Source organism: Sarcophilus harrisii, chromosome 4 (genome assembly GCF_902635505.1).
Source record: "Sarcophilus harrisii chromosome 4, mSarHar1.11, whole genome shotgun sequence".
In the NCBI taxonomy this organism is placed as follows: domain Eukaryota; kingdom Metazoa; phylum Chordata; class Mammalia; order Dasyuromorphia; family Dasyuridae; genus Sarcophilus; species Sarcophilus harrisii.
The window spans coordinates 334,123,765-334,151,169 of NC_045429.1; the positions used below are offsets into that span (position 1 = coordinate 334,123,765).

The window sequence follows — 27,405 nt, forward strand, 5'->3', positions numbered from 1 at the left end:
AAGAGATCCAATCAGTCTGTACTTAAAAGAAAATAATTAAGCTATACACTGGAAGGTCAAATACTGAAGCTGAAACTTAAATACTTGGGCCACATAATGAGAGGACGGGATTCACTAGAAAAGACCCTGATGTTGGTTGATTGGTTTGAAAGCAAAAGGAAAAAGGGATGGCAGAAAAGGAGATGGATAAATATTGTCATGGAAACTATAAACATGAACTTGTTCAGACTTCAAGTGGTACTGGAGAATAGAAAGACTTAGTGTGCTACGGTACATGGGGGTCACAAAGAGTTAGATAGAACTGAACAACAAAACAAAAAATATAGCAAGACATGAACACTAATATCCAAACAGAGAAACATGCAAAAAGCAACTCTTTCTCAAAACTCTGAACATCAGAGTGCTACTCTGAGAATCCACCTCCCTCTCTTTATCCCTCCCTCCCTCTCTCATTCCTTTTCTTTCTGTCCCTCATTCTCTATGGAGAATCAAGTCACTAAAGGAACCAAGCTTGCACCCTCCCCTCCTCTCAAGACCTATTATAGTGCCTCTTCAGGGGAAGTCCCTAGGGATAGGTTAAAGAACCCCAGTCCCCATAGTCCACCCATCTCCTGGCTGCTCCCAGTCACAGCCTTACCTCCGGTTGCTATGGTGATCTGTCGCAGATGATGGCCATAGAATGGGAAATCAAAGGACAGGACCACTCTCTGTGGGGGATGGGGGATGGGGGAGAGAAAAACACAGAGAGAAAACCAGCATGGATACTCTGAACAAAGAAAAAGATCAAAAGATTCCAACTGCTCCAAATCCCATCTAACCTTCAGAGGCAGGGACTCCAGCCTCTCAAGAGTTGGGCAGGAACACCCTTGGGTTGCCTGGCTATTGGCGGGGGAGAGGAAGGAATATTCAAGCCATTATTGTCCCTCTGTGACAGACCAAATAGCACCAGAGTCTATCTTTTTTTTTTTTTTTTTTTTTTTTTTATTTAATAGCCTTTTATTTACAGGATATATGCATGGGTAACTTTACAGCATTAACAATTGCCAAACCTCTTGTTCCAAAGTTTCACCTCTTACCCCTCACCCCCTCCCCTAGATGGCAGGATGACCAGTAGATGTTAAATATATTAAAATATAAATTAGATACACAATAAGTATACATGACCAAAACGTTATTTTGCTGTACAAAAAGAATCAGACTACCAGAGTCTATCTTAGCTCCCTAATTTGCTGATGGAAACACTGTTCTCTCTACTACCCAGTGGTAAAGAAAGATAAACAGGATCCACTGAGTAATTGTTAAATCCTGAGCAAGGTACTCAAATGTTGCTTCTTAACTTGCTAGGTACCTTGGCTAAGTCATTTTATCATTTTTCCTTTTCAGTCTGTAAAATGGGGATAACAATGCCTGTGCAACTGAGCTGAATTAGGGGGTGAAGGTGAGGTTGTTATGAGGAAAGTGCTTTGTCACGCCCTGTTGTCACTATCATGTTTACAGAATAAAGTTGGCACAGTGTTTTAGTTTTATTCTTTATTACTTTGGATTTTCTTTATTTCCTCTGAAACCCTGTGACATACTTGGGAGGCAATATACTTGGGAGAAAAGAAAGTATAGCTCTAAAATCAGAGGATCTGGGATCAAATTCTATCATTGATATATTACCTTTATGACACATTGGTCAAGTCACTTAATTTCCTTGTGCATTGGTTTCCTCAAAAGTAAAATAAGGGGATTAAACTAAAGAGCTTCTTTGACCTTTTCCAATTCCAAGGCTATGACCTTATGATTTCCATTTTACAGATGAGGAACATGAGTTTCATGGAGGTTCAGTAACCTGCCCACAGTTACAGAGATTATAGTGTTGCCTGTTTCTCCCCCATCTCCAAGGCCATTATATTGGTTATTATAATGATCAGTATTAATTATATGCTGCTCAGCCACTGGGGATTGAAAAATGGGTTTCATCTTTTAAAAGTCACATGGAAGGAAACAAAGAAGTTCAGAAGAGGATAAGAAATTGGGCAATTTCATTACTATATTATAAAACTGAATATGTGTATTATTCAAACAAGTTGTTCAATAAACTAGGCCTGGTTATATATGTGGAAAAATTCAGGGAAATTTGAATTACATTATGGTGGCAGAAATTTATTAGATGTGTAATCTTTTTTTTTTATTCAATAGTATTTTATTTTTCCAATTATATGTAAAAAGTTTTCAACATTCATTTTTGTAAGATTTTGAAATCCAAATTTTCTTTTCTCTTTCTCTCACTTCCCTTCTGACTCCCCAAGACATTAGCTTTATAACCTTATCTTATCTCTTTATCTTATAAATCTTATCTTTATCTTATAAATTATCTTATCTCTGTTGGCCCCAATTTCCTGATTTGTAAAATGAAAAATAATACTGGCACCCACCTCCCAGAGTTGTTGTTTGTATCAAAATAATATAATGATTGTAAAGTGTTTAACAGTGATTGGCATATGCTAAGCTAATACTAATTAATATTGATACTAATAATAGTAATAACTAAAAAAAGTAATATATTAGTATTAGTTCTTTAATTGAATATAATTATTCCATTCCAGAATAACTCTAAAATGGATTTAAAATGCCAAAGATATTATGATACTTATATGTGATAATTTGGAAATGCAATTGAGATCACCTAAAGTTTTGTTTTATATTTTAAGTAAATGATTTTTTGGTGTTATTATATTTCTAAAATTTCTTATATTGTAAAATTTGAGAGATCCTATAATAGAACTGCTATTAGACAAAACAACTTTTCTTTTGATCTGGATGCTGTTAGAGTATGAATTGGACTTTTGCAAGAAAGTGATAAAAAGAATTAGATATTTGTAAACTTAAATATTTAACAAAGTATATTTTATAAAGCAGATAATGATAAGTTTGGCAGCAAATTTTCATTTGAAATTCTTGACTTTTATCAAACTGCATAGGGTGGCATAAAGATGTAGTTTTAGCATATTAAGAATGAGTCAATTATCAGATATTTGCTGTATGTTGAAATCTCTAAAACATAGGTAGTTTTAATTTATATGTAGAGGATAAATGAAATGTTAACTGTTAAAGAAACATCATAAAACATATTTAAACCCTAATTTGTGACTAGTGAAATTTTACTATTTAAGGTAAAAATTTTAGGGACTGTAATTTACTATTATTTTGAGTTTTGACTACAGAGATAGTTGTCTGAATTATGATAAAGCCAAGAATAGAAGGTGGCATGTGCTGCAGTCTGGGAATTGCTGAAGGTCTAGATCTATTATTGTTGTTTTTGTTCAGTTATGTCTGCCTTTTCATGATCTTATTTGGTGTTTTCTTGTCAAAGATACAGGAGTGCTTTTGCCTTTTCCTTCTCCAGCTGATTTTACAGATTGGGAAACTGAGGCAAACAAGGTTAAGTGACTTGCCTAGGGTCACACAGCTAGAAAGTGTGTGAGGCTGGTTTTGAACTCAGGAAGATGAGTTTTCCTAATTTCAGATCTAAAACTCTTTCTACTGTGTCACCTAGCTAGTACAGATCTATTGCACTGGGAATCAGAAGTAATCCTAATTTTATTTCTAAATACAGGACCTTGGGGCAACTCATTCTTTTTTTGGGGTCTGGTATAAAATGAGAGGGTTGGACTAGGTTACCTCTAAGAATCTTTCTAAATGTACTCTCCTCTGTTTTATGGTTTTAAATCCTATGGCCTGAGGAAGGGGGATCAGAGAAGAGGGGAGGAAAGGTGGAGAGACTATTCTGATGTGCCCCCAGTGCAGGAGTGAGAATTAGGAAAAAAGAAGATGCCTCAGAGGCACTCACCGAAGCTTGCCGGTGGGTATTGGAAAGAATACCATGGACTGTGACTTGACTTCTGTTGGCTTCCATCACATCTACCCACAACTCTCGAGTCCGAGGCTCACTGGGGCCATACATTCGAGAAATGTAGTAGCTGTGGTTGTCTTCCTGTCAACAATCCAAAAGACAGCAGGACAAAAGCATTCTGGATTTACAATCAAAGAACCAAGTTTCCAGTACTTTTTTTTTTTGCCAATTTATAGCTTATATGACTGTAAGCAAGTCACAAAGGGTTTCATTAAAGCCCTTTAAGGCTCATATATTTACAAATAATCATATGTAAAATGAGGAGTTTGGAATAGATGACTTCTAAGGTTCCTTCCAGTTTTAAATTTTTGATTCTACGGTCATTAGGTTAAGGAAATTAAGAACAAGAGAAAAGCAACACAGGTGTTAGTGAGGAGCAAGTAACAATAAGAGGTGATCCCCAAACAACAGGGTAAAAGATATGTCTCATTCGAGATTTCTGAGATAAACATAAACTTATATGCTTTATTGCCTTCTCAGATCTTTTTTTCCTTCCCTTTGTTCCTTCCTTCCTTCCCTTCTTTTCTTCTCTTCCTGCCTCCTTTCCTTTCCTCCCCTCCCTCTCTCTCTCCCTTCCTTCCTTTCCTCTCTCCTTTCTTTCTTCTTTTCTCACCTCCCTGTCTTCTTCACTTCCTTCTTCCTTCTTTATCTCTCTTTTTCCTGCCTCTTTCCTTCTTTTATTTCTTTCTTACTTTCTTCCTTCATGTCTTCCTTCCCTTCCTCTAATCTTCCTTCCTACCTTTTCTTCCTTCTTTACTCCCTCCCTCTCACTTCCCTTCTCTTTCTTTATCCCTCCTCTTTCTCTCTTCCTCTTTCCCTTCTCCTTCCTAGAATGTGACATTCAAAGCAAAACACAATACTTCAAATGTGGCCTGTCTATGGCAGAGTCTAATTGGATTCTTCTTAATAAACTCTTTATTCAATCAATCAGCAAGAATATATCAAATCCCAACTATGTGTCAGGTTCTATATTATGTATTGGGGACACAAAAATGAAAATGAGACAATCTGAACCCTAAAAAAATTTAAGTCCCATTGGGAAAGATAACATGTATAGACACAGATTGCCCCAAAAGTTCCAAAAGGGGAGGGATAGGACTTCAGGGACACTGAATAAGTATATAAGCTCATCCCTCCAAATGAAGGGGGAGGGAAACTGTTCCTTTACTGAAACTATGTTACCTTTAAGATTATCACTCTGAAATTGTGTTCCTTTTTGATCTGTGATCCCTTTTGGAATCTCAGCCCCTCCTAGAGAAGGCATATCCCCCCAGATAAGTTATCTTTCAGGGATGCCAGAGCCTTTGATTCAATTAAAAATCCTGGTCAAAAAGCATCCCTTTGAAGTGTTGTTAATTCCAATAGGAGATGTGGGCTGGATACTGATAAGCATCTAGGCCTGGGAACCTTGGCTTCCTGAAGCCTCAAGACTCCTTTTAAAGGGCAGTTTCTAAACTTACTCTTTGCAGAATGCCCAAGCAGCTTGCCAGGACCCTGACTACCGAGAAGACATTTTCTTCTCAGTGCCAGACTCCATTTCCCTAATAGGAGTTTGCCACTTATAGAAGTCAGTCTCTTAGCAAACTGGTTTCTATCCAACAATAAACTTTCATTTTTGCCAATTAATAATTCAGGGTTTCATGAATTCTTTCATGAAAAAACCTGCACTGACTAAAAGGGGATTTTAACAACTTTCTGACTGTCATTAACCTCCTCACAAATACAAAGTAATTTCAGAGAAGGTACTAGCATCTAGGGGAAGGGAGAAAAGACATCAAGAAAAGGCACTTAAGCTGAGTTTATAATAAACTTAAGTTTATTTGTGTCTGACTCTTTGTGGAGTTTTCTTGGCAAAGGTACTGGAGTGTTTTGCCATTTCTTCTCCAGCTCATTTTATAGATGAGGAACCTGAGACACACAGATGTGAAGTCACACAGCTTAATATTTGAATTTTAAAAGATAAGTTTCTAACTCCTCAACCAGCACTTGTACACTATGGAGCCACTTCACTGCTCCCTCTTTCTGGATTAGGTTTTCCTGACTCCAGGCTCAGCATTTTATCCACTGTACCACCCAGTAGCCTGGGATTTGGTGGAAGCTGGGAATTATAATAGGAGGAGGGATGGAGGTAAGCAGGAACAAGGTAACAAATAGAGGAGATTGTATGTGATCCCCAAGGCAATAGAGAACTATTGAAACTAATTGTGAAGGGGACTAACTTGGTAAAACCCATGCTTTAAAAATGTTACATTGGCAGTTATATGGAGGATAAGCTTGAGAGAGAAGAGACTTAATGCAGAGAGCTATTAGGAGTCTCTTGCAATAGCATAGGAGAGAAATGATAAGGATTTGAACTAGAATAATGGCTATATGAGGGGAGCAAAGAGGACAGATTTGAGGAATTTTATTGAGGTACGTTGGACTTGGTAGGTGAGGACAAGTGAAGAACAAGAAATAACTTTAAAGATAGATATTGGGTGACTGAAAGGATACTGATATAAGAGAAATAGGAAAAGTAAAAAGAGGGGATCTGGAGGACTTGAGTTCAATCCACCCTCAGATACATACTAGTGTGATCTTAGCAACTCATTAACATCAATTGCCTCCCTCCCAAAAAAAAGGAAAGTAAGAATTGAAACAAAATAAAGTGAAGTCAAAAGTTATCAAACTGTGCATACCCTTTGATCCAGCAGTGTTACTACTGGGATTATATCCCAAAGAGATTATAAAGAAGGGAAAGGGACCTGTATGTGCACGAATGTTTGTGGCAGCCCTTTTTGTAGTGGCTAGAAACTGGAAACTGAATGGATGTCCATCAGTTGGAGAATGGCTGAATAAATTGTGGTATATGAAAATAATGGAATATTACTGTTCTGTAAGAAATGACCAACAGGATGATTTCAGAAAGGCCTGGAGAGACTTACACCATCTGATGCTGAGTGAAATGAGCAGGACCAGGAGATCATTATATACTTCAACAACAATACTAGATGATGACCAGTTCTGATGGATCAGGCCATCCTCAACAACAAGATCAACCAAATCATTTCTAATGGAGCAGTAATGAACTGAACTAGCTATGCCCAGAAAAATAACTCTGGGCGATGACTAAAAACCATTACATTAAATTCCCAATCCCTATATTTATGCCCACCTGCATTTTTGATTTCCTTCACAAGCTAATTGTACAATAATTCAGAGTCTGATTCTTTTTGTACAGCAAAATAATGTTTTGGTCATGTATACTTATTGTGTATCTAAGTTATATTTTAATATATTTAACATCTACTGGTCATCCTGCCATCTAGGGGAGGGGGTTGGGGGGGGGGGTAAGAGGTGAAAAATTGGAACAAGAGGTTTGGCAATTGTTAATGCTGTAAAGTTACCCATGTATATATCCTGTAAATAAAAGGCTATTAAATTTAAAAAAAAAAAATAAAGTGAAGTCTGTTTTGACAGATTGAATTTGAGATGCCTACTGGGCATCCAATTGAAAATAGCCAATAGGAAAAATGGTGATGTGAGACTGGAGTTCAAGAGAGACCAGGACTGGATTCCTGAATAATATTTCTTTGTTCCTGCAGTCTAATATCATATTCACATTCTTGGCTGCCATAACACTCCTCATTCAATCCACTAACATTTTAGATGATTTTCAGGAACTACAATGTAGCTACATTTCCAATTTATCTTGCCTGTAGCTTGTTAGTAAATAATCATTTGCATGTTGTCTCTCCCATATGTTAGACTGAGAACGTCTTGAAAATGGGATCTTTTTGCTTCTTATTAACTGAGTTTACCCATTTTATATTTAGGATTCTTTGAATCCTATTATAAGACCATATATTTCCTCTTATTAGATTTGGCCCAGTGAGGAATAATACTAACTTCCCACCAAATACCCATAGCATGCTGGTATCCCAAGATACTAGGTTACTAGGAGTTCAGGTCTTTGTAAGAAAGTCTCTGCCCCTTCTATTGATGGAGAAGACCAAATAGGCAGGTTTCTCCCAAATTTGGATGCTTAGGACACCATACTATAGTACTTAGTACACCATTCACCATACCTAGTGAATCTCAAACTCTCTCCTCACCTCCTTCCTGTTACCTCTTACCATCACTGAAGCCAGAAGTCATAGGGCAGATCTTGCTTTGTTAAGTTTTATAATACTTCGCATCTGATCTGAAAATTCCACCCAATCATTTCCTGGGGCAAGGGGAATTTGTCCTCGGTCCAAGTCATTTCTTGGCGTCAGCATAACTCTGCCACTGAGTGTTAGGTAGAAGAAATATAGAAAGACTTTTGTAAGGACTTCTGAACTGCAACACAGGAGAGCTGAGCTATTGCCTCAACTCTGCTGCTAATTCGCTATAGGATCTTGAACAAGTCACTTCTCTCTTGGCGTTAGTCTTCCCCTTTGGAAGATTAATAGGTTGGACCAATTGACCACTAAGTTTCTTTCTAGTTCTGGCATTCTAGAAAAGTATAGACACATATTCCTCATCCAGCCTCCAGTATCCCGTCTGAGCACTGTTTAAAGGAGCTGGAATTCCAGAGAAAGCAACATAGTCTTTGACTTCTTAGACTTCTTGTTCTAATGAAGTTTCCACTTTGACAGAGGAATTACAGCCCCTGACCTAAGAGAAATCACCCAGGGTCTGAGGAGAGACACAATATTTGCTTATCTTCAGGGAACTCCTTGTCTAAGGCGGAGATTAACACATGCTCTAGACACAAATATAAAGTCATTCAGACCAAGGAACACTGAGTACAGACTGCAGGCATGAATGCCAAAGGAACGAAGAAGAAAGGAATAAGCAAAAAAGATTGGGGTTAATCTGAGAAGTCTTCTGGGAAGACAACAATCTCAAAACCAGATCGAAAGGTGAGAAGATACAAGTGAGCTAAAAGAAAGGAATGGAAACCCATGAAGGAGAGCATGGGAGGATTAAGTTGGACAATGACACAAACTGTGTGCAGATGAGAGGGACCAGATTTACATGGATGCAGGAAGCAGAAAGAAAATAGCCTCATAACTGATGAATGGGGTGTTTAGGATAAACTTTCCAATATGGGTCATTAATCAGGCTGCCAGGAGGTGGCTGTTGCTGGGCCAGCAAGGCAAGAAAGTTGAACCTGGGCAAGCCTCTCCCCAGAGAGGCAATGTTCTCACTGCCAACTTTCATCAGTGTAATTCCAACCTTGTTAGATCCCTGTGGAAGGCTGGGCCTTCCCTAGCCATGGTAGCAAGAATAAGTTCTGAAGAAAAGAATCCTTTCTTTGCCCCTCTCCATCAGCCAGGAAGGGGCCAGACTTTTGTTCCCTTTGGAGGGAAGGAAGGAAGGAAGGAAAGAAGGAAGGAAGGAAGGAAGGAAGGAAGGAAGGAAGGAAGGAAGGAAGGAAGGAAAGGGAGGGAGGGAGGGAGGAAGGATGGAAAAAGGGAGGGAGGAAGGAAGGAAAAAGGGAGGGATGGAAAAAAGGAGGGAAGGAGGAAGGGAAAAGGAGAGGGAGGGAGGAAGGAAGGAAGAGAGAGAAATCAAGGGAAGGAGAGAAAGGGAGGAAGAGAAGAAAGGAAAAAAGAAAGAAAAGGAAGAAATAAATGAAGTAAGGAAAAAAGAAATTAAGGGAGGGAGGAAGGAAAGACAAAGAAAAGAAGGAGGGAAGAAAGAAAAAGAAAGAAGACAAAAGGAAGGAAGGAGAGAAGGAAGGAAGGAAAAGAAAAACACTATGTGGTAGATACATGGTGCTAAGTACTGGAGGTGAATTAGCTCTAGGAAGCCACTCTACCCACTGTCTAAGGAAATAACCAGCACTATTTGCCCTTTTCTAAAGCAGGAAAAAATAGTAGAGGCCTGAGGCCACTGGAAGCAATATTTAAAATACTGTGATCTTTTTGTTGTTGTTACTCCGGATCTTCAAGTGGGATTCAAGTGTTTCTGATTCCAAATACAGCATTCTTGCTACTACACCTATTGTCTGATCATAGGACACCTCAAACTTTACACCTTTCCCCTTTGACTCTGCTACTAGGAATGGACTACCTCTACCTAATCAGTCATTCATGACCAGGATCATAACTAGAATGAGACAGCTGGGGCTTTGTCCAAAATTTAGGACCAAAATTTAAGGAATATTAATGGTGCCTTCAGTCCTTCAGCAATATAGAAACAAATGAGCTTAGCATCTAGTTGGGAAAACAAAGTAGCTCACAGGAAAAGTTATGAGGGCTGTGAGCTCTTCTTCATCTGCTCTACCCCATCCCTTTCCTGCCCACTCCAGAAGCCTCCTCAGCAAAACATTTGAGGTCACTATTTCATGGGATTTGACGTGAAAAGAGTTTTATGTTCCTTTTTCTAATCTAAAAATTGCTAGTTACAGTTCTGCTTTGGTTTTTACCAGCTTTATATCCCCAACCAAGACACCTTCCTTCCTTTGCCAATTTGTCTCCTTTTCTTCTTTCCTAAAGCTAGCCAGTAGTTCCCCCTATTTCCTCCCAGGAAAATCTTCCAAGATTACCCTCATCCAATTCTGATCACTACTTCACTCCATTGTCTTTAATCTAACTCAGCTGCAGCCCATCTCTTGATGATCTCACCAAATCTCACAGATTCTATTCTTTCTGAGCAAATGGTTCCCAGATCTATATATCCTAATCTCTCCTAAATTCCACCCCTACATCACCAAATGCCTGTTTCCAAATGGGTGTCCTGTAGGTATGTCAAGCTCAATACTTCCAAAATAAAACTCACTATCTTCTCCCCAAATCCACATCTCTTCCTCTCTTTGCTATTTCTGTTGTTAGTATGATAATTCTCCTAGTCACCCACAACCATGGAATCATCCTCAACTGTTTCCTCTCCCTAACTCCAGATTTCCAATTAGTAGCCAAATTTTAATGATTCTGGTACTATTACAGTTATTCCTTCCACATTGCAACTTTCACCATAATAGTTTAATATATCACAGGTTGACATAAGAAATAAAATGCGATTTTGGGGGAGTTTTGTGGAACACACATGCTGACATGAAAAGGCCAGCAAACAACACAAAAAAGTCTAGAAACTCAGAAATGCATAAAATATATGTATATTATTGTATAATATCAACCCGAATTTTACAAAAAGTTACTGTTAACATCTCATAAAAGAAAAAGAAAAAATTCAAAGTCTTCTCTGGCAATAATTTTACTCTGATTTTCTAGATCATGGGGACATGATGCCCATAACTCTTTTGTTGCAGAAAGGTGCTTATCCTGCCTCTCTTCCCTTTTCTCTTCTCATACTCAGCCTCCATGATCAAGACATCAGAGAGGTAATGCTATCACATGCAAGTGAGTTGGATTTAAGTGAGGGAAGGCTATGCAAAGTCACCAAGGTCATCTCTAGAGTCATCTGAATCTAGTAGCAAGATATAGATCTTTTAGGAAGACTGGAGATGGCCCTGGATGCAGTGGGAGATCCTGGATCTAAGATCCTTAAGCTAAGGTCCTTAATATGACCCTGTTGATGAGCTTCTTTTAGATATTCTCTCATCCTTGAGTTTTATGACACTATTTTCTCCTGGCTCTTTTACTGATTCTCCTTTACTGATTCGTCATCCATGTTTCTTCTTCTCTCCCCCAGAGCCCATGGGCACCTTTCTGATCAGCACATCACCTTTCTGATGCCATGGTCCTCTTTGAGAATGAAGGACCAACAACAATCCTGTCATTATTACCTCTTACCTGGATTATTAGAATAATCTCCTAGTTGTTCTTCCTGCCTGTTCATTCTCCACACAGTTGTCAAACCAATATTCCTAAAGAACTATTTGACCATATCAATCCTTTTGCTCAAGAAGCTTTCATGGTCCCACCTTTCCTCTGGATAAATTTCAAACTCCTTCATGTTAAATTCAAAGCCTTTTGCAATCTAGTCCAACCTACCTTTTCAGATTCATACATTATTCTCTTTCATACACTCTCTGATCCAAACAAACTGACCTACTTTGTTTCCCATTTCTGAGCCTTTGCATTATCCGGTCCCCACTTACATAATCCAATGTCTTCATTTTATGGAAAAGGGGACTGAAGCCCAGAGAAGCAAAATGAGTAAAGCTATGAGAGGTGGAAATGTGTATGGGGAAAGAGAGAAGAGAGAAAGAGACAGAGGCAGAGAAGAAAGGGAGAGAGAGAGGAGGATGATAGAGATGGAAGGATCCAGAGAGGTGGGGAGAAAGAGAGAGATGGAGGAAGAGAGAGAAAGAAGGAAGGAAAGAGGGAAGGAGGAAGACAGAGAAAGGGAGTGAGAGAAGAGAAATAGAAAAGGTGTGGCAAGAAGGGGGACAGAGGGAATTAGAGAGAAGGGAAAGAGAAGGAAAGGGAAGAGAAGAGAAAAAGAGAGAAGGTGGAAGGAAATGGTTGGAAGGATGACAGAGTATGAAGAGAGAGAAGAAGAGGGTAAAAAGGGGAGGGAGAGAGCAGGAAGGAGGAGGAGAGGAAGAAGGATATCAAAGTCAACATTCAAACCCAGATCCTTTCACTCCAAATCTGAGTTGAATTGAATTTTGTCCATCCTCACTAAAATTGCTCTGGACAGAAAAGATTCTTTCTTGATTTAGTGATTCTCTCTTCTTGCTCCTTTCCCCTTTTACCCCAGCAAAGATAGACCAAAGTCTGTTTGAGTATCTCTCATCCCTTCCCATAGGCAAAATCTTTTCCTTCATTTCTGTTTTGTGTTTTTGGAACTCAGAATAATGCCCTGCACATAGTAAGTGCTTAATAGATCTTTGGGAATAGAGTTGATTTGGCATAAAGTCAACTCTCTTATTAAGTTGCCATATCAGCAGGGGCATGCGTACGCACGCACACACGCGCACACGCACGCACACACACACACACACAATGTCTCTCAAGTCATCAGAATTAGTCTCAGCTGAAAAAAAGCATGGAAAGCATGAGTCAAAGCAGGAGTTTCTGGTTTCCACTCGGGATGTTGTTAGGGGTAGGTGGGCGGATAGGAGGGAACAAAATCCTGGGAAATAGATTCTGTTCTAGGAATGACTCAAAACTGTGGTTAATCTTTGGGAAAGAAGGAGCTAAGGATGTTGTTGGGGCTGATTGGGATTCGTGTGTGTGTGTGTGTGTGTGTGTGTGAGAGAGAGAGAGAGAAAGAGGGAGAGAGAGAGAGAGGTGAGGGGGGGGGGTAGTATATGGGGCACTAGGAAGTTTAAGGACAAGAGGTAACCAGAGAGAGGGAGAAAGTGACTACTAGCTCTCAAGTCCCACACCAGACAGAGGAAGCATATTAGCTTGGGAGTTAGATGACAGAGCTTTAAATTCCAACTCTAGGACATTCATTCTACCCGTGTAATCTTGGTCAAGCCATTTAAATTCTTGGCCCCAATTTTCTCATCTGTAAAATAAGCGGATAACCTGAAGTGCCCTTTTAACACAAAATCTGTGATTCTAGCACAAAACATGACATATCTTTGAAAGGTATTCTAAAGATACTCTGCCTTTCGACAAGAAAAAGATTCTAACACACAGGGAGTTGGGTTCAGAGATCATAGACAATCTTGAGGGATGAGCTAGCATCATAAGATTTGGGGTTGGACATAAGGATGACCTTCCCTAAAGATCATCCAATCCAAATGCCCATGTTTTACAGAAGAGGAAACTGAAACCAAGGGAGATTAAGACATCTGTCCAAGATCACAAAGATAACAAGTAGCAGAGCTAAGATTGAAATTTAGTCTTCTGTCCATAAATCCAGTGTTCTTTCTATCACGTTAAACTGTTCGTGGAGTAGTCCCAGAAATTTCCCTTTTTTTTTTTTTTTTTTTAAACAATCTCTTAAGTAGCCTGCTCCAACAAGAATATATCCCTTGTCTTGATGGGAATCATTTTGCCCACTGCTTTAACTGAAACCAGGAAATCAGATTGTTTTCACTCATTCTAACACTCACTTAAGCACCTACAGTGTACAAAGTTCTATGCTATGCTGTTGGAGAGAAAACAAAGACCAGGAAGCATAATCTCTGCCCTTCAGGAATTTGTAGGCTAGTAAATACAAGAAAGTATAGTCTACTGGACAGGGTATTGAACTTGGAATGAGAAAGATCAGAGTTCAAATCCTCCCACTGATGTGATTTAGGAGAGCAATTTCTAGACCCAAATAATAAGACTGATGCTCAGGCACTAAATGTTGGGCTTCAGTCATATGAAGAATTCACAATGGATATTCTCTTTGGCAAAAGATAGGTTTATTTAGGAGAAGTTACAGACAAAATGAAGAGGTACCATAAACCAGGAATAATAACTATGAAACAGAGTTGGAAGAGCATATAGTTGGTAAGGAAAAGGTTTTTAACAATTAATGATGGAAAAGAAAGTTCCCTAATGGAACTCACAATCAACCAGTAGAAAAGCAACATCCCATGAGGGTGGAGTATGCCCTTGGCTAAAAGGGATTTAGCACCCTAAAAGAATTAGTTAGATATAAGAAGGAAAAAGAATAGAAGCATGGTGGGAGATAAGAGGAGAGACATCATAAGGCATGATTAGGGGAATGAGAGGAGAGATACCACATGGCATGGGTGAGGGGAAAGACCAGAAGGCAGAATGTCATGATGGCCATAACCCAAAGGGGCTCAGCAAAGATGGCATGAGCCATGGACAAATTTAATTGTGTATTTTTTTTTATTTTCAAAACATATGCATGGATAATTTTTCAACATTAACCCTTGAAAAACCTTGAGTTCCAATTTCCCCCTCCCTTCCTGCTACCCCCTCCCCCAGATGGCAAGTAATCCAACATATGTTAAACATGGTAAAATATATATGTTAAATACAATACATGTAAACATATTTATACAATCATCTTGCTGCACAAGAAAAATCAAATCAAAATTGAAAAAAATGAGAAAAAAAAACCAAAATGCAACCAAACAACAACAAAAAGAGTGAAAATATTATGTTGTAAATCACACTTAGTTCCCACAGTCCTCTCTCTGGGTGTAGCTGGCTCTCTTCATCACAAGATCATTGGAACTGGTCTGAATCATCTCATTGTTTTAAAAAAAAAAAAAAAAGCCACATCATGGATAAATTTATATGGGAAATTTAACCTCAGGGGGTTGACATAACTTAGATTTCTGACCAGACATAGCAAGTTGGGATTACCAATGACCTTCACAGAGTGGGGACTATGAGGTTAAACTGATCCCCATTAGTGCCCTTCCCTGTTTGCCTCAGGGAGTTATCCCATCAGTAAATCAGTCTTATTCTGACAACTGCACCTAGTTACCCAGGACATCATCACCACTGGTATTGACTGGCTGTAGACCAGTCACATAAAATTTGTGCACCTCCATTTTCTCATTAGTAAAATGAGAATGATAACACCTGCATTAGCTATCACAGAGAGATTTTCTGAAGTTCAAATGAAATAATGTATGTAAAACATGATGTAGTCTCTAAGGCATAACAAATGTCAACTATATATTATTAGACAAAAATACAGATAATTAGAATACAAATTAAAATGGCTCAGATCAGAGCTGTTATTAACTGAAACTGCACCTGGAATGAATTTAGTTGTCAGGGAAGGGAAGGAGACAAAGGGATCTGGAAGCATAGAAAACAGTGGGATGGAATTATAAGGATAGAAATGCTGAAGATCATTCCACTAGGTATGATCATAGCCCAGATTGTTCCCCAGGGATGATTTTATTCCTAAATCAACGAAATAGGCTGATAATGTGGAAAGTATAAAAGGATACTGTATCAAGAAGGGAGCTGCCCCCAACGTGCCTGTACCTTGGAACAAAGACCGGTTTACCTGGTGCTAGTTGGAGATCTGCTCCTACTCTCTGCTCTAGTCTTACCGCTACTCTGAAGCTCAATTAAATCCTTTCTTCAAGAAACTCTTAATTTTGTTTTAAGTATTTTAAAAGCAATTAGACTACATTGTTTTGTAGCATGATTATTCGTGTATATGTGTTATATTTCCTGAGCACATGGTTATGGTTTGTCCTTCATTCTTGAAAAGGACCATGACATCAGGGAGGTGATGCCATGATACACAAGTGAGTTGGATGTAAGGTCTGCAAAGACACGAGCCTCCCTTTCCCCTCCAGAGCCATCTAGGTCCAGTGAAGGACTTGGGGATGGCCCTGGATGCAATGAGAGACCTTAGGCTTTTTAAGCTAAGATCTTTGGCAGGTTTCAGTTTGACCAAAATAACCACCCATTCAGTGTTTAAAGCTAGGTAAGATTTGAGACAAAGAATGGTCTCTTTTACCTAGTTAAAAAAAAAATCAGTCTGAGGGTGGGTGGGAGGTGGAGGTGGGGGACGGGTAGACCTTCTGAATTTCTGGCCCAAACAAAAACAATTGCTATTTACATTTACTCTGAGTCAATCAGGGCCCAGGGAGTTGGCCTGGGACCTATTGTTGGCCAATCTGTGATAGCCCAAGTGATTTAGGTTTAGAGCATTACAAATGTTGTAAAAGCAGGGCCTTTGTCAGATGTGACCTTTGTGTGTCTGGGATTGAGTTTTCAGGAACCATCCCATGAAGTATGTGTTGGATTGTCTTGGTTCCCTCCAGCTGCCTCAATGTTAAAGTCTTGGGAGTTTTGGAATGATGAAATAATTAATTGCCTTATTGATGTCTTGTGTCTGTGATGGCAGCAAACCAGGAGGTTTGGCTATTGAGCCAAAATGGTGCACTCGATGTACTTTAAAGGAAGTGACTCCATCTCTGCTAATCTCAATCTACTCAAATCAGATCTAGCTCTATCACCTTACTCCCTAGATCCTGCCCTCCACTGTTCTGTCCCTCCTGAGCTATAAAAAAGCATGTCTCCCCAAAAGCAAATTGCTCATTCATTTATCATTCGTATATTTGCCCAGTTATATTTGTTTGAGCTCATGAAGCTATTTCACGTAAAATAAAATAGCAAAGTTTTGTAACCTGTGATGGATGCCTATCACATAATTTCTTTATGCCATGAGCCAAATCTCTAGTCTATATTTTTGTAATATTCTTTTTACAATTCTGCTCTTCCAGTGAACACTCCTGGTACCTTTATTAGCATTTCAGCAAGAGAAGGAACTCAGCTTTTGTCTAGCTCACAAGAGCACAAGGACTTGGGGGGAATTATTTGCATGAAGTCTATTGCAAAATGCTTCATGTTTTAATGTTATATTCCTGCAGACAGTATAACAGTAGTGATAATTGACGGCTATCATAAGTCTTGTCAATGTATTCTTGTGAGTCTTCTGTGTTTAATATTTCTTTTTCACAGAGAAAATAAATAGCTGTCCTATACTTGATCCACATTGTATCTTTCTCCTTTTTCTCTTTTGGAGAAGACCCTAGACACAAGTCAAATCCAAATTTTAAATGAGTCTTCCCAAGGCTCCAGGGTAAAAATAGGGATAGGGTATAAAGAGCCAGTAAGTTCAAGCAGTCTGAATCCTTTCTTTAGATTCCCCCAGGACTGAAGCTAAATTGCATGCATAGATCCAAAGCTGATAGCAGCCCATTAGTGGTAAGAAAGAAGTTAGTCCCCATCTTCTCCCCAAGCCCTGATGAGCTCGAGGGCAGTTCTGTATGGGGTTTACATTTATATTTGCCCCAGAGCCTAACTTACTGAATTCATGAACTGAAGTACATTAAGTGTACGTAGTTTGTTCCTCTGTGCCTCATTTTTTCCCTCTCCCTCTAACTAAGGGGTGGTTTGAGGGGAATGAATGAATACAAATGGCAGGGTGGGATGTGGGGAGAGAGAAGAAAGGGCACTGGCTGGGGTAGAGATTGATGTCTTCCCTAGCCAAGCTCCCAGGCAAAATGCCTGTGTGTTCCATTTCCTCCTGGGGGAACCTGGAATAGGAATGAGTTATTTGTGAGAATAAGAAAAACTTTCCCAAAAGGGCACTACCCCAATCCTTCCCTCACCCCATGTCTGAGATCTCTTATATTTCCCAGATTCCATCTCTGCCCTCCCCTGCCCAGTTCTAGTCCTGCTCTCACAAACACAGTCCGTGCTGTTGTCTACATTAGGTTTCACAGGCCAGAAGAGTTGCACAATAGAAAAGATGCAAAATTTGTGTCTTTGTTCTCCAAAGAATCTGATACTCATGGGGAGGAGGAGGTGGGTTTGTGGATTCTTTCGGGGGGAGAGGAGGGGTGAAGGAAGAGAAGGAGAGGGAAAGAATAAGAGAGAAGGGGAGGCAAAAAGCCTTGTGAGAGAAGCTGGACTTAGGTGAGGAGAGAGCTAGTAGGATGTCCTGTTAAATGTTTAACAATCAGCTCAGAGGAGGGGGTAAGATATCCCTTTTAAATTCAATCTGCATTATTAACATTTTCCCCGACACTTTCTAAAGTCCAGATAATCAACAAAACCATAAATCAAGCACTGATTTGTTTGTTGTTCAGTCTTTTTCAGTCATATCTGATTCTTTGTGATGCCATTTTGGGGTTTTCTTGGCAAAGGTAAAGGAGTAGTTTGCCATTCGCTTCTTCATCCCATTTTACAGATGAGGAAACTGAGGCAAGTGGGGTTAAGTAACTTGCCCAGAGTCACTCAGCTAGGATGTATCTGAGGTCACACTTTTTGACTCCAGGCCTGACTCTCTGTACACTCTGGTACCACCTAACTGCCTCTGATTTGTACTGATCACGCTGCATAATCTTTGACCCAGCAATATCACTACGGGGTCTATATTCCAAGGAAATCATAAAGGAGGAAAAAGGACCCATATGTGCAAAAATGTTTCTAGCTGCTCTTTTTGTGGTAGCAAAGAATTGGAAAATAAATGGATGTCCATCAATTGGGGAATGGCTGAACAAGATGTGGTATATGAACGTAATGGAATATTATTGCTCTAAAAAAAAGGATGAAGAAGTGGATTTTAGAAAGGCCTGGAAAGATTTACATGAAATGATGTTGAATGAAGCAAGCAGAACCAGGGATACATTGTACAAAATAACAGCAAGAATATGTGATGCTCAACTATGAAAGACTTGGTTCTTCTCAGCAGTCCAGTGATCCAAGGCAATCCCAACAAACCTGGCATAGAAAATGCCATTTGCCTCCAGAAAAAGAACTATGGAGACTGAATGTAAATCAATACATGCTATATTCACTTCTTTTTATTTTTCTTGTTTTTTTTTCTTTTGTGTTTTTCCCTCCCAATATGATTCATAAAGAAATGTGTATTTTAAAAAATTAATGTGCATGTATAACCAGGAAAAAAAACAATTTTAAAAAATTGATGGTTCCCAAACTAGACTATCTAGGATAAAATTTCCTTACTAGTCAAGTGACTGTGGGTAAATAATTGGATCCTGAGTTTCAGCTTCCCCAGAATGGAGTTGGATTAGGTGATTTTCAAGATCCCCAGAATGGAGTTGGATTAGGTGATTTTCAAGATCTCTTTATTTGTACACCTCTGGGAATACAGCAAATGTAAGACGTGGTCTTTGTCTTCTGAGAATCTATAGAAAATCTTCATAAAGCTTCTGTGCACTGATGAGAAAGGCAACTAGATGGCACCACAATGCACAGAGAACCAGGTCTGGAGTCAGGAAGGCTCATCTCCCTGAGTTCAAGTCTGCCTTCAGACATTTACTAGCTAGGTAATCGGGGGCAAATCACTTAATCCTGTTTGCCTCAGTTTCCTCAGCTGTAAAATGATCTGGAGAAGGAAATGGCAAACCACTTTTCTGAGAAAACCCCAAATGGGATCATGAAGAGCAGGACAGAATTGAAAAATTACTGAACAACTGATGGGAATTTAAACCTGGATGTTTCATGAGAATTCTCTCTGAAAACCAAAAACACAAATATTCATGAACATGTAAAAATTTGAGCCAAGTGTACTCATGTGTTACGGGTTTAAATCATGCTTCTTAATGCAGATGTATTTTAGCAGAGTTTGAGAATTCAGAGCATTCACTTCATTCCCCACCATGAAATCCTACACACACACACACACACACACACACACACACACACACACACACACACACACCACTCCATCAGTTTCCCAGTGGGACGGCTGCCATAGGTGACTGAGGTTAGAAGGATCCTGTTGGTGAGACAGCATACCAGGGCTGAGCTCAGCTGCACTGACTTCACTCCCTGCCTCTCTAATCCCCTCCAATCCTTTTCCTCCTCATTCTTCAGCTCCGGAGCAGTACCTCGGAGGACTGGGCTTTTTTCCTGCAACATCAGACCTAATTAGGTTCTTTTCTTATCAAACATCAAGCCTGCCTCTGGGTCTGTGTCCCCTATGGCCAAAACAGTCTCTCTTTCCATTCCTACCTCCTTTCCATGAGGCTGTTAGTTAAGTATCCAGGAAAGATTGGCATAGTAGGGTATCTATCTAACTGAAGGGTACCAGGTGCCCTTACCCTACCACTATGTAAATATAATACCAGACTGTACAGAATGGAGAGAAGGACAGGACTTAAGGGAGAGTATCAAAGCTGGGAGAAATAGAGACCTGGGTCTCTGTCCTGTTCTCTCAAAAGAGAGATCTCAGAGCCATGCCATGGAAACCTCCATAGTAATATTTTTCTCTCCTTCACAAAAAAAAAAAAAATTCTTAGCATGTTCCCCATACCCTTTGAGTGAAAGAAGGGAGATCTTTGAAAAAATCATGATCCCTAATGATTTACAGCATTTTTTAAATATGACCAAAATTGTTTTGACTTCATCAGATTCAGCTTTAGGAATATAACAATCTCTTCAGAATTGTCAGAGACAGAACAAGCTCTTGTTCTTGTTAGCATCAGGGAAGAATAGAAGAAAAGGAAAGGATACCAATGTTTTCTCTAGCCCTGAAATACTGTCATAGGTTAAAAAAAAACAAAAAAAAAAAACAGTCTTGAGGCAATTAGATACATGTTCAGGACTCAGATTGTTACTTGCTGCCTCCTGAAACTGAGTAGATCAGTCTTATTACTGCTAACTACCAGGGATGCAGAACCACTGATTCAGGCAATTCTGAGAGAAAGGGGAAAGGTTCAGAAGGTATGTCAAAGCCACAGCTACCAACAGCCTTATGAAATAGCAAGCAAGCAAGAGAAAGGAAAAGAGAGAGAGAGAGAGAGAGAGAGAGAGAGAGAGAGAGAGAGAGAGAGAGAGAGAGAGAGAGAGAGAGAGAGAGAGAGAGAGAGAGAGAGAGAGAGAGAGAAAGAGAGAGAGAGAGAAAGAAAGAGAGAGAAAGCCATCACTGTCTAGTCAGCCTTCAAACCTCAGTTATTCTGCAGCTCAGCCCAAGACTTATCCTAGGAATATATATAACATAAAGTAATAAAAATATAGATATATATCCTCCCTCTCCAACTTCACTTGTTGAATTCCTACCTTAAACCTCAATTCAAATACTACTTCCTCAATGAAACCTTCCTTCCCTCAATGGCCTCCCTCTTTCCATGATACCCCTCTATGCAATTACTTCTAATTTTGACATTTTGTTTTAAAATTTGTTTTTGTAGCTTTCTGATGCACTTATGTAATGTTGCAAATAATAGTTATTTTTATTTGTGTCTCATCCTCTGCCAAACTAGAAGTTCCATGAGGGAAAGGGACCATAAGTGCTCTTCAGACATTAGAAGTTCAATAAATAGTTATTAGGGAAGCTGGGTGGTACAGTGGATAGAGGGCCCAGGCTGGAGTCAGGAAGACCTGAGTTCAAATGTGACCTCAGACACTTACTAGCTGTGTGGCCTTGGCAAGTCACTTAAACCCAGTTTGCCTTGGTTCCTCATCTGTAAAATGAATTAGATAAGGAGATGGAAAGCCATTCTTGTATCATTTCCAAGAAAACCCCCAATGGGATTGAGAAGAATTGGATATGACTGAACATCAACAACAACAATTAAATATTTATTATACATAGCATAAACACACAACTCAAGGATTCCTAGTGTGGCTAATCAACCTAACATCAAACCAGAGATTCAGGCTTGCCCCAAATTTTTATCTACAGTATACAGCGCTGTAGATAAAAGAGTGAGTGAGATAATATTGATGCTGTCATTAAAATTCTTCCTTCTGACTTAGGATGAAAAATACTATCTGTGCCCAAAGAAAGAACTGATTGTGTCTGAATACAGAATGAAGCACACTTTTTTTTTAACTTTATTTTTCTTGAGGGGAGGGGAGATCTATGTTTTCTTTCACAACATGACTTTTATGGAAATGTTTTCCATAACTTCACATGTGCCTTCTTAATGGAGGCTGGGGGTGGAGAGGAAGGGAGTAAATCTGGAACTTAAAATTTAAAAAAAAATGTAAAAATGATTTTACATGTCACTAGGGAAAATAAAAATATTAAATTGTTTTTTAAGTCTTCCCTCCTCAAAGATGAAGTGATGTGCCTTCCTGACTGTACAAACACTGGTCAACTATAAAAAAGGTAGAGTGGGTAAAATGCCTACTTTGCCTCCTGTGTACAGCAGAGCACTGTTAAGTAAGCACTGAGAGAGATACAAGATTCAATTAAAAAAGACAAAGAACCTATTTCATGGAATTTCCACAGATAAAGGAGACCGAAAAGCAGGTACTATATTACAAAAGGCATTACATAAATGCATTATTCTAAAGGTTGTGGTTTGTGTCTCCAACTAATTCTAAGATCTGTAAGGTTTTTTTTTCCTTTTCTCATTGCCTTCCCCCCAGCCCTTCATCTCATCAAGCATCCTTGATAGTCTGGAAAGGAAGAGGGGCAAAATCTTCTGGGAAGACTTTTCTGATGTTCAGTGATTCACTTACCACAATCTTTGTTTCATTATCAGGGAATGTATCGATAGCCAGGGTGCCCCCACCCTGATCTTGGCTCAGTCGTTTCCTATTTGGCTCAGGTGCCCGGCCGGTGCTCTCTCGAACCCTCCTCCTCCAGCCCAGCATCCTCTCTGCATTCCATGCATCCCATTCTGGACCTCTGCCTGGTCCCTGACCTGGGGATGAGGGGAAAAAACAATCATATCAGTCCCTCCTCGTCTCCAAACTGTGCTTGAACAAGAAGAGGGCAGAGAGGAAATAGACTCTTTTTAAAAAGATACATTGTCCTGCTCCTTTACAGAAGATGCAACTAAAGAAGCTAAGCCTATAAAAAGCCAACCTACTTCCTCATCTCACTGTGACACAGTGGAAAGAGCTGTGAACTGGGTACCAAGGGACCTGAACTCTAGTCACTGTCACTAATTAGCCGTAAAAAGAAGAAACGGATCACTTCTCTCAGCATCATTTGACTCATAAAATGAAGGTGGGGCAATCTTTTATCTCACTAAATTGTCAGGATCTGGGGTTATCTAACACAGAGATATCCAAAAAGATAGGAAAAATCCTTGTGACCATCATCATGAACCAAATGTTTCCATGTTCTCTGTGCCCCAAACTTCGGGCAATTTACAGCTTAGGCTGACAAAAAAGAGTCTTCAGGGAACTTCCAACATTTAGTAAGACCATGCATAATATAGGGGAATAAAATGCATGGGTTTATGGGAAAAGCCACTGAAGGTATACCAGAGTTTCTGAAACCATAACTGCTATGGGATAGGAAGAAAAAAAGGCTTCACATGGTTTTCTTGCTCAGCCTTCTGGCAATATCATAGTACAAAGGATAGTTTCAGATCTGGCAATTCCTGCTTTTTTATCTCTTAGTGCAGGAGACTTCAGAGTGAAGAGAGAAACTGATGTCCACAACAGTGCTTTTGGTAAGAGTTGCTGCCATCTTGTTCCCAGACTGTGCTAACATAGTCTGCTCTTTAAAGTTTATGCTATGGACTCATGATGACAGCCATAAGGAGGGCTATGTCTTTGACAGCACTTCTCAAACTCTCGCCTACCCTCTTAGATATTTCTATGTCATAGAACACAGAATCCTGACAATGTAGTGAGATGACTACCTGACTACTTCAGCCTGTTATATGAGCAAAGTGATGATGATGATGATAACCATCCTCTTCTTCCTCCTCCTCCTCATCCTCTCCTCTTTCTGAGTTCTTCACTCAAAGGTTCTTTCCAAATTCAACATTTACTCTAGATGTGACAGTACATACCTATAATTCCTGCTGTTAGAGACTCAGACTGGTGGACTGGGAATTCTGAGCTGAAATGGCTAAAATCCACTAAGATACCAATCCTCATCAATATAGAGCCTCATAAAATGGGGGCCACCAGATTGCTTGAGGGTGAACTACTCAGGTTGGAAATTTTGTTATTAAGTCTTACTTGACTCTTTATGACCCCATTTGGGCTTGGTTTTGTTGGGTTGGCGTGTGTGTGTGTGTGTGTGTGTGTGTGTTTGGCAAAGATACTGCAAAGATTTCCTTTTCCAGCTCATTTTACAGAGGAGGAACCTGAGGCAAACAGAGTTAAATGACTTGCCCAAAGTCAACCAGCTAGGAAGTATCTGAAACCAAATTTGATGTCTCCCTGACTCCAGGCTTGGGGCAACCTAGTGACCATAAACAAACACTGAAATGAAGCTGGTCAAAGCTTCCTTGCCTATCTACTGCCTTTCTAGACTGGAAGAGATAGGGAAAATTTGTCTCAAAAATAAACAAATGAATGAATTGTGTATAAACCATCCAACTTCTGTATCTTTCCAATTAAAACAAGGCTTCCATCCTACTTGGTCTCATGGCACATCTCACCACCACAGATGTGCCTCTCAATGACTCTTTAATGGGTCTGTCTGTTGCAGATAAACTTAAGTACCAGGCAGGTGGATCAGAACTGTGATAATAAGTGCTCAGGTGCCTCTAATCAGTCTAAGAAATTTTGCCTTGAAATTAAGGAATCCTGGGCTTCCTTGAGAGTCTTATGTGACCACAATATGATTTCTTTTCTTATTCCCCTCAGTGGGTGGGGAACAACAGCCTGGGGACTGGAGTAGGTACAGTGCCATCTCTTAAAAGGTGATGAGGATGGATATCCAGGAGCCAGGGATGCGGACAGGGTTGGAGACACAGCCTGGTAGGGAGGAGATAGTGCTTCCCACTGTGGGGAACATGGTTCATCATTAGACATTTTATTCAATTAAGTCATTCTTGGCGACTGGTGCGTGCTGGGCCCCTGCCTGCTGGTTCTCACTTCTCTGCCTGTAATCGGTACCAGATGCTCCCCGGGAAAGGACAAGACCACTCTGGGAGAAGGGAGAGAGGAGATCTGAGATCCCTTTCTCCTAAGATGCTGAGGGGCCACCCATGGATGAGCTAGGGACCAACCCTGGAAAGACTGAGTCTTTATCCTTTCCCAGTTTCCCCAAGGCTCTCTTCAAAGGTCTCACAGACATTAGAAGGGACTCTGGCTTTGTGCCTTCCCTCTGGGCTGGGGTTGAGCCATGGAACTGCCTATTAAGCTCCGGATCAGCCCTGCCCCTTTGCTCCTCCCAACTAGGACTGTTTGTGCTAAGGAGCTGGCTGGGCTCCCTTGCTTAGTAATGGGATTTAGCTCTAAAACTTGGGTGTTAGCCAGAGCAGAAGGGGAGCATGTGCAGAGCACCAGAGGAAGGCATATCGCTTAGGCTGGATGATGGTGGAATGGGGAGAGGACTCTGAAGGTATCATTTAGCCAAACCCAAACAGAGTAACCCAGACACAGCCAGTATGGGCAGAGATGGGCTAACAGCTGAAGGGACTGAAGAGGAGGGAAGAGGGTGAGGGAAATATTAAGTGCTGAATGAAAGGAATAAATGCTCACTCCTGGCACAGAGCTTTCTTTACAAAAAAAATAGGGGTAGGTTGATTTATGGAGATAAATCATTTATTTATTTATGGAAATAAATCATTTACTTTCATTTTTATCCATTTAGCTCAAAGAGTGTTAAAGGACTTACCCAAGATAACACAGTTAATAAATGGCCAAACCAGGATTTAATCGTGGGCCTTAAAATTATACTGGGATTAGGAGAAACCTTAGGAATCATCTAGGGAGGAAATTTAAAAAGGGAACAAGCAAACTGGTATTGGTACTCTCATGTTACATTTAATATATACTTTTTTTTAAAACCCACAACTGCATGTAATAGACATTCATAGTTTCATATATAATCTTCTTTTATGGCTTTTTTCTTGCATATTGAAACATTCATGATTGTTGATGTTTATGTAATAGGGAACTGACCCTTAAGGGCTCAGTTCTGGGAACAAGCCCAGGAGACCCATGTGGATGTTTGGAGAGCCCGCTTAGACTCCCAGGGTCCAGCCTCATTGGCCAGTATCCTATCATATGTGTTAAGTATGTGATAAATTTTTTTTTTAATTATCTAGGTCAATTCCCTTTTTATAGATAAGGAAACTGAGACTCAGAAACACAAAATGACTTTGGCCAAAATCTCACTCGAATAGGTCAAAACTCAAACGTGAGTGCCAGAGGACATCTGTGGGCACGTATGCCTGGCAAGTGTACAGAGACCCAGCCAGGCTTTTCAAACCATTAACACATGGACACAACCCATGGTCTCTCTGCTCTCCCGAACACGCCACTCTCCATATGTCATTCCTCCGTATCTTCTCTCATTCTTAACTCTTATACTATCACCCCAAAGTAGACGCCATGGAAGGGGCTGAGATTCAGGATGGAGAAGCATCCAGCACCATGGCTTCCACCATCAGCCACCAGCATGTTTCCCCTGGACCGAGATCCCGAGGTGGGCCCGCTCCAACACCCCGTGGGGCTTGTTTGCAAAGGGGAGGGCCACCTTGTGTGTCCTTTTCTGAGGAGCTTGAGAGAGGGGCCACCATGTCCCGAGGGCTGGCATCCCAGAAGTGCGTCCAACTGGCTCCGGGGAATGGCGTCCCCACCCTGATGACAGTACCACCCACCCATCCCTGTTTCCTGGATGTAAGAAAAGTTTGGAAATAGGCTCATACCATGTCATCTGAAGCCTAAAATCTGTCAACAGCCCTTTTCTTCACCTTCAGCACAATTCTCCACTCAGCTCTGTCTTCACATATAGTCTCAACTGGACCCAGAATAGATCAAAAGCTGAAGAAGGCTCTTCCTTCTGTGTTTACCTTGTGGTCCAAGTTCTCTGAACCTTTGAATTAGGAAATCAGGGTTCTAGGGCCATCTTTGCCACTACCTTGGCACTCTCTGTGCCAATAAAAAATAATTGGGGGGATTGGACTAAATCAGGGCTTCCTAAATTTTTTTCCACTTATGACCTTTTCACCCAAGAAATTTTTATGTGACCCTGGGTATATAAGTATATAAAATAGGTATACAAATCAAACATTTACTGATAAAAAAATCAATGATAACAAATAATTTCACCACCACCACCCCATTCAGTTACAAGACCCCACATGGGGCCAAAACTCACAGTTTAAGAAGCTTGGCCATTTTCAGATAATGAAATTGAAACTATTTCTACTTATATGAAAGTGTTCCAAATCACTATTGATCAGAGAAATGCAAATTAAGACAACTCTGAGATACCACTACACACCTGTCAGATTAGCTAAGATGACAGGAAAAAAATAATGATAAATGCTGGAGGGG

At 40.0% G+C, this 27,405-nt stretch overlaps 1 protein-coding gene across 2 annotated transcripts in view; it reads right to left on the bottom strand.

Annotated features, from left to right (window-relative positions):
- Positions 1-27,405, bottom strand: part of PLXDC1 (plexin domain containing 1) — a 149,831-nt gene that overhangs the window by 112,479 nt on the left and 9,947 nt on the right. For both annotated transcript variants that reach the window (XM_031966169.1, XM_031966170.1), the window contains exons 2-4: positions 22,669-22,853; positions 3,836-3,979; positions 638-707 (exon numbers count right to left, since the gene is read on the bottom strand). In XM_031966169.1, the coding sequence (XP_031822029.1) occupies positions 638-707; positions 3,836-3,979; positions 22,669-22,853 (399 nt within the window). The remainder of the gene's footprint in view (positions 1-637; positions 708-3,835; positions 3,980-22,668; positions 22,854-27,405) is intronic.